At 37.7% G+C, this 8521-nt stretch overlaps 1 protein-coding gene across 1 annotated transcript; it reads left to right on the top strand.

The window, feature by feature from the left end:
* The first annotated feature begins 4494 nt into the window (after positions 1-4494).
* On the top strand, positions 4495-7270 carry LOC100877223 (general transcription factor II-I repeat domain-containing protein 2A-like). The gene is made up of 2 exons (XM_076529615.1): positions 4495-6172; positions 7098-7270. The coding sequence occupies exons 1-2, from the start codon at positions 4495-4497 to the stop codon at positions 7268-7270; spliced, it is 1851 nt and encodes a 616-aa protein (XP_076385730.1).
* Positions 7271-8521: the final 1251 nt, after the last annotated feature.

Raw genomic sequence — 8521 nt, 5'->3', positions numbered from 1 at the left:
CCTATCTAATTCCGCAAACCTCTACATCACGCAATCTCCAGACAATAACAGATCATAACTAATCTCCCTTTATTTTCTTTTCTGACACCACCGAGCAATATAAAAAGCCCAGTTCGAATAGCCTAGCGAGCAGTAGCAGTCCGACTAGTCACAGGGTCCGATCCCCTCGTGCTGGATTCTGCTAGTTTCCATCCTAGTTCCACCCATTTCCTACCAACTCTAAACTACACGTTTCATTTATATTATAACTCTAAGTTCATTTGTATCAGTTATATTCCGACATCATCGGAATTGAATATATATGTATTGAATATATTTTATATTTAGTTATCTTCGCCTTCAATCATTTCCCATAAACCCGAGATCTCTTTAAGAGCTTTTGATTATTTAAAATACGTATACTCGATTACGCTGGATCTGGTGGTGCGAGACATAGCCACACGAGATCAGTTATATTGCGAAGTCGAGATAGGTAATCCACATCGCCACGGTGGTGTGAGACATAGCCGCACGGTGCGCATATGATGTGTTTGATGCCTCTGCATTTTTAGTCGGCTCATGGGGAGACAAAGACGAGGAGGTCGTAGATACCAACTACGTAAGATCCGACGCACCTTATACCTACCCTGTCTAGCTCCTACTCCACGACCAGTTATCCGCGAAGCTAAGTATCATTTATTACCTATTGATACACCTGTGAAGAAGATCACAGCGAAAGATCTACTACCTAAGGATCCGAGACGAGAAATCTATTGTAAAAGTTAAGGAGGAAGCTTCGGGTAAGTACTGTGTCATACTTGTACGCGACGGGCGCACGTACCGCGTGGTCTAAAAGATTATCAAGTCAAGAGCGATTCCGGACCTTCATATTGATACCAGCAAAGGTACCATCCGGGACGTACACGGTAAAAAAAATACCAGGTAAAATGAAGGAAGATATGGAAAAATTACACACTAAATCGGAATTGTACATTGAAAAAGACGGAGAAAGATCATTATAAACCCAAAACAAGGAGTGCGGCAGGGGGATCCATTATCAACGTTAATATTTAATCAGTGATAGACAAAATAACAGACAAACTTCCAGACGAGGTAGGATTCCAAATTACAGAATTACTAATCAATGCTATTGCATTTGCAAACGATCTAGTCCTAATGGCTGAAACGATGGAAGGCCTACAATCAATGACGGATATAATTGCAGCGGAAATGAAAAAACATGGACTACAAATATCACCGGAGAAATGCAAATGTCTCTCGTTAATACCCTCAGGAAAGGACAAGAAAATAAAAGTAATAGAAGAATCATTTTTTAAAATAGAAAATGTATACTTACCTCAATTGAAGATTGGCGATACCTGGAAATACTTAGGTGTGACATATTCCCCACAAGGACCGACAAAACAGAAAATAGAAATCGAAGAAATGTTAACCAAAATTACTAGAGCACCACTCAAACCACAACAGAGATTATTAAGATTCTTAAGAATCTTAAGAACGTACTTAATTCCCAGATTTTTGCATGCATTAGTATTAGGAAGGGTTAATTACGTGTTAAGCTACCTTATTTGTGATGTAGTGAAAAAACCGACGAAAGGTTCCGCGGGCCACAGAGAGAGAGAATAATAGAGTGCTATAGGAGGTTCCAGGAAGTGTACCATAGTGTGATTGGATTTGTGACTACTGACTTCTAAAGAGACAGTGTACAGTGTTCTGCGCATAGGCTGAGGCCGTGTCAAGAACGCAGGTGAGCTGGGTTACCGGTTCTTGGCGCCTGATATCCCTGTGTCTCGCGAGTAAAGTGATTATTGTGGGGGTCGGCCAGCATGGACATAAGGGACTCGCTGGCCCACAACAGGGAGATGCACGCGCTTAATGGAAACATAGACAGCATAGCAAGTACCGCGGTCAGGAGGGAGGACTCATTGCAGTACTCACGGTCTACGTTCTGGGATTGTTCTACGAAAGAGACATCGCGGTGCCTGGAAAGGGGAGTGCTGCAGCAGTAGAGCCTAAATGCGGCTGCTGGTTTATACTACACCCAAATTCCGAGGACGAAATGGAACATCACTGGAGAGCAGCTTGTAATACTTTGAAACGCGGAAAAATAATAGAGGTTTTTCCTGGCGAAGACGGAGTAGTTAGAGTAGCCAAAGTGTGTACGTCGACGGGCGAGTTTATGCGACCAGCGAAGAAGCTCATTCGACTACTTATTGCAAAATAGGTACAAAATCCAAATGAATTTTGTACGAGGGGGAGAATGTTTAATGCAGATTTAGTTTAATTTATTTAATGTATTCGTAATAAGAAGTTTATTTATAATGTTTAATGTTTATTGCTTGTTAATGTTAAGTTTGTTTAACGCTAAGCGAAGAAGCGCATTCGTTTCAGTTATTATATGTTTACTTTATAAGCGATTGGTGCACCGATTGTAATCATAGACGCAGGAATAAAAGCTATAAAGAGCAATTATTTCACCATTATATTCGTAACAGTCTGATTGTGTCAACTATCAACAGTGTAGCCAAGCATGTGCGGAAAACTAAAGAGTTTTCTGTGGCCGTCAAGCTCCCCGCGTGCTCGGAAAGATGAAAATCGTTTCGAGGCCGCCATAGACCTCAATTGGATAGGCATCTACCGCTATGAAGGTCCACACGTGGTCGCTAAGCTACCGGCGAAACCGGCAGAGTTGATTTTTTAATAAGTGACTGTTCGATTCTATAAAAAAATTCGATAGAAATATGCGTAAGTAGCGAGGTTCCGCGTCTATGAACAGCGAAGCATTTTCGAACGTTATCGGTAACGTTCGTCAACAATCGAAGCTTTGGTATCGCGTTATCGCTCCGTCGCACAGTGTGTCGCTGCTACAAGCACAAAGTCTACAATGAAGTGTTTTATTTGTAACTTCAAGAGATTTTAGTAATTTGACAGAAAAGTATGAACGAGGGCATAATGGTTTGGGAATGCTTTTCGGCTAATGACACTGGAGTGATTGTATCATTAGTTAGAAGAGTGAACTCGAAAGTTTACCTGAAGCTGTTGCAAGATATAATTATACCCGAAGGAAAGCGATAGGGAACGATTTTATTCTTCAGCGGGATAATGCGCCTATTCATATAGCAAAAATTATTATGAATTATATTAAAACTAATAATATAAATTTATTGGATTGGCCGCCACAAAGTCCCGATTTATCGCCGATAGAGAATATGTATATAGGCTATTTTGAAGTTACGAATAACAGATAAAACCAAAAATATTAAATAATTACAAAATATAATCAATGATCAATGATCGATTAAAAAAGGGGAGGTATCTTTTCGCTCATCTAATAATTTATTACCTACAAAATGTGTTGACAAGAAAGAAGTGTACATGCTTTCCACCATGCACGTAGCAGATTTTGCAATGGAAATCAAAATTGAGTATAGAAATGCGTTCCAAAATCGTTACTTTATCTAAAGAAGGATATTTGATAAGGAATATTGCGCAGAAAGTAGGAGTATCAAAGTCTTGCGCCTGTTACAGTATCCAAAAGTGATACAGGTGTTTGTTCATCTAGAAGAAGATCTGGAAGACCCAGAAAAACGACTGCGGCGGAAGATCGTCATATAATAACGACAAGTAAAAGAAATAGAAGAGACACAGCCCCCGAAAGAACAGCCGAACTAAATAAATCCAGGGAGAATGCAATTTCGGTTTTCACTGTTAAAAGGCATCTTAAGGAGGGTGACCTTAGAGCAGGGATACGCAATTGGCGGCCCGCGGGCCGGATCCGGCCCGCGAGGCTCTTCAATCCGGCCCGCGACGTCCAAATTTGACTCGCAGAAAAAAATGAAAACTAAACTAAATTAAACTGAATCCTGAGATTCCGAATACAGAAAAGAGAAAACACACATATCACTTCTAGTGAAGAGGATGAGCCCCCTGACGACTAGCTGCATAGAGCACTTTGCGGCCGCCAAGGTTGCTAATTTGCAGACGGACCAGCCTGTCGGCGGCGCGGTGGGAGTAGTGGTGGGAGGTGTCGGTCGAGCGGCAGCAGGCAGGCAGGCAGTAGGCAGCCAGCGCGACACCCCCCACCACTATCCCCACCGCACCGCCGATGACTGCATGCGTCTGCGAGTGTTTGGCAATCTTGCTCTGCACAGCTAGCCGTCAAGCGACTTATCTTTACCACTGTCCTCACTACTATTGACGCCGTATTATTCTGTCCACAATCTGGTATCTTTGACTGCTGCCTTTGTTGCCGAGCCATTGAGTCGGCATATGTTTCTGCACTTTAGTTACAATATCTGGCCTTTATAAATCATTTTTTATTGATAACTAACGTTTCGAGAGAAAATTATTTTCGGTGAAAAAAGGACGTATATATTAAAAATAGTATTAATACTCTTTCAAATTCTCATTTTATAAAAAATCTTTCCGTCTTGCGAGTTGATCTTTTATTTGAAATTCTATCTAGAGTTGATATTTTGTTTCGTCTTTTTTACAATGTCCGAGCCAAAGCGACGAAAAGTCGATTTTGAAAACAGGATATTTCAAGCAAAATGGACTGAAGATTTTTTCTTTATTCTTCCACCTCATAAAAATGCGAAACCAACGTGTCTAATTTGCAACGAAACAGTTGCTGCGTGTAAAGCAGCAAATATAAGTCGTCATTATGAGACTAAACATTTGAAAAAATATGACAAAGATTTTCCAAAGGGTTCTTCACTGAGAATTGAAAAAATTAATATCCTTCGTTCATCATTTGAGCATTCTCAAATAATAATGAAACGCTCAACGTCTGACCAGGAAAAATGCACTGAAGCATCTTTGTGTGTTGCATGGATTTTGGCTAAACATATGGTGGCATTTTCATATTCTGAGGTAGTTAAAGAATGCTTGATACAAGTCTCAAATGCAGTTTTCAATAATAAAAAAGAAATTACTGAAATGTTTAACAAAATTCCATTATCTCGTGATTCTACGATTCGTAAGACCGAAATTTGCGCAAAATCAGTTCGTGAGAGTATATTGGCTGATCTTACTAAAACACAGTTTTTCTCACTTGCGATTGACGAATCTACAGACATATCTGATGTAGCACAAATGGCTGTGTTTGTTCGTTATATTCTTAATAATAATTATAAAGAGGAACTCTTAACATTGTTGCCACTGCATGATCGTACAACTGGTCAAATATTATTTGAATGTTTTCAGGAATTTATGAATAATAATAACCTCTCATACCAAAAAATTCTTTCGGTAGTTACTGATGGTGCACCAGCAATGATTGGGAAAACAAATGGTTTTGTAACACTTTTGAAGCAAATAAATTCTAAAGTCATTTCATTACACTGCATAATTCACCAATCAGTTCTTTGTGCAAAGCTTTCAAATGATTTAAAAAATGTCATGAATACAGTAATGAAAATTATCAATTACTTAAAATCTCACTCAGCATTACAACATCGCTTACTCCGAGCTTTTCTCGAAGAATGTAATTCTGAATACACAGATCTTCTTTTGCATAACGATGTTCGCTGGTTGAGCAAGGGAAATGTACTCAAAAGATTAATAACTTTGCTAAGTGAAATTTCAGATTTTCTCAAAAGTAGAAATACAAAAACGGCTACCGAATATTATGAATTTCTTTGCAATGCAAATAATACTGCTAAATTATGCTTTTTGTGTGATATGTTCTCACATATTAATGACCTGAATTTAGCTTTGCAAGGAAAGGGAAAACTGATTTGTGATATATGGGAAAAAATTAAAGCTTTCCAAAGAAAGTTAAAACTATTTGAAAATGATTTGAATTCTAGAGAGCTGATACATTTTCCGTTATTAAAAGCACATTTTGAAAGCAATGAAAAAATTCCACAATTTAAGGAATACGAGCGCTTTTTGAAAGATATGCAAACTGAATTTGCTTCCCGATTTACAGATTTTGGACAGATTGACGACTTATTAAAAGCAATGCAAAGCCCATTCAGTCTTGAAACAAATGGTAATTGGGTTAATGCAGCAGTGCAACTGTTTACTCTCGAAAAAGCTAAACTGCAACTTGAAATTATTGAATTTCAAGAGAGTAATGTGCTGCGAGAGAAATTTGCCGAAACAGATATTACACAATTTTGGATAGACACACTCCCTGAACAATCTTATCCAAATCTAAAACAAATGGGTACTTTGTTATGTACAATGTTTGGATCCACATATGTTTGTGAAGCAGCATTTTCAAAGATGAACATAATAAAAAATAAATATCGAAATCGAATCACAGATAACCATTTACGCGACTGCATGTTAGTGACCAATACCACTTACGAACCGAATTTCACAAAACTAAGCCAAGACGGAAAAGCTCACTTTTCACATTAATATTAAAATACATATTAAAAAAAATAAAAGACAAAAAAAAATAAAAAATAAAAAACAAAAAAATTAAAAAAATAAAAAAAAAACAAAAAAAATAAAATTAAAAAAAAAACAAAAAAAATTAAAAAAAATGGGAATCGACTTTGTCTCACCTCCACGTGGTGATTCCTGGATAATTCAAAGAAGACAAAAATATAGGTTGTAAATTCTTAATTTTACTGTTGTGGCCCGCGATATAACATTCAAATTTTACATTTGGCCCGTCGAAAAATCTAGTTGCGTATCCCTGCCTTAGAGGATGTGTTGCGATGAAAAAACCACTGTCAGGAAAACAAAATAAAAAGAAGCGGCTACAGTGAGCTAAATGCTATGAAAATTGGTCAGTAAAAGACTGGGAAAAGGTGCTGTGGACCGATGAATCAAAGTTTGAAGTTTTCGGTTCCAAGCGTCGTGTCTTTGTGCATTGGAAAACCACTGAAAAATTAAATGACAGTTGTGTTGTGCCCACAGTGAAGCATGGAGGTCGCTCTGAGATGATATGGGGATATTTTAGGAACAATCTTACCGGAGATTTGGTAAAAATAAACAGTATATTAAGAAAAGAAGGGTATTTGAACATTCTCCGCGAAAGTGCAATACCATCAGGATACTGAATTATTGGCTATAATTTCACATTCATGACCAATAACAACCCAAAACATACTTCTGTAATATGAAGAAATTACTTACAGCAAATGCAAGAAAATACAGAACTAAAACTAATGGAATAGCCACCCCAATCACCCGATTTGAATCCCACAGAAAAACTATGGGACCACCTGGTCAGAGAAGTTCGGAAACAATATCAAAGGTCAGAAAAACATTTGTGGAAAATACTGGAATCAAAATGGAAAAAGGATCATAGTAAAATACTGAAAAAATTAATAGCCAGGATGCCACGACTGGTAAACGCGGTAATAAAAATGCAGTGGATACGTGAACGAAAAGAAAATATATTTCATCATTATCGCTAAGATATTTAATAAATTATTCTTACAATGTCCTCCAACTCTGGAGGAACTGGAATACATACAAGATAATCAAATTACAGTAAAGACTGGATAACTGCAACAAAATCGGAACCCAAGCATTGTAGTTATCGAGTCGAGGTGTCGATTTTGTGTTTACATTTGTGTAACGTCCCCGGGAATATCATATTAAATCCAATCGATAAATAGAGAAGCATCTGAATTCTAATATCTTTTTCTATTCCATTACCGACCGCGCCATAAAAATTCGCGTGGTGATGGGATGGGGCAGTGATGAGATATTGGACCGGTTTTTTCGCGCATGCGCGAGAAATGCAGGAGCGTACGCAGCGTATGTGTTCAGTGGCGCCACTAGATGGCGTAGTGTCGTTGGCGGAAAAGCAGCAGAGAAGCAGCCGTTACGAGGTACGTTATACATATTTAATTATAATGGCATTTAACAATGGTGAAGGTGCCGTAAAAAAGCGTAGAATCCGTAGATTTAATTATGCATGGCTAGATAACGACAGTTATAAAGTATGGTTAAAACCTACTGTAGATAGAAGTAGAGCGCTTTGTATCGCTTGTAACAAAACTATTAGATGTAGCAAGTCCAATATAGACAGTCATGAAAAAACAAATGTACACCGTAGAAATGTAAATTCGCTCGATATAAATGATTGCAATAATGATAATAATAATAATAATGTCACCGCGAGTAGCTTACTGCATACAGACAAAGTGAAACGAGCTGAAATTAAATTATCTGCATTTTTCGCTGAACATAATGTAGCATTTTGTACCGTAGATCATTTGATCCCATTAATAAAAGATATTTGTATTGAAGCCGAAGTTGTACAGGATCTTTCACTTGCTCGACATAAGTGTGCAAAAATTGTCAAAAATGTAATTGCCAAACGCGAAATTGAGAATATAATTGATTGTTTACAAACGTGTAGATTTTCGATTTTAATTGATGAGAGTACCGATATCTCCGATACAAAATTAATGTGCGTGCTGGTGAGATATGTGTCACCATTAGATGGTAGCATTATAACGCAGCTATTAGAATTATTACAATTAGATGCTACCGATTGTTCCGCGACTAAAATTTTCCAAATTTTCAAAAATTCTTTAGATGAAAAACA

Source organism: Megachile rotundata, chromosome 3, assembly GCF_050947335.1.
Source record: "Megachile rotundata isolate GNS110a chromosome 3, iyMegRotu1, whole genome shotgun sequence".
Taxonomy (NCBI): domain Eukaryota; kingdom Metazoa; phylum Arthropoda; class Insecta; order Hymenoptera; family Megachilidae; genus Megachile; species Megachile rotundata.
This window is presented reverse-complemented; position numbering and strand designations above follow the sequence as displayed.

Excerpts from the sequence above, each read along its gene's own strand:
- LOC100877223 (XM_076529615.1), top strand. The coding sequence starts at position 4,495 with ATGTCCGAGCCAAAGCGACGAAAAGTCGATTTTGAAAACAGGATATTT. Across the intron at positions 6,173-7,097 it reads TCCAAATCTAAAACAAATGG|CAAATGCAAGAAAATACAGA; the intron begins GTACTTTGTTAT and ends AATTACTTACAG.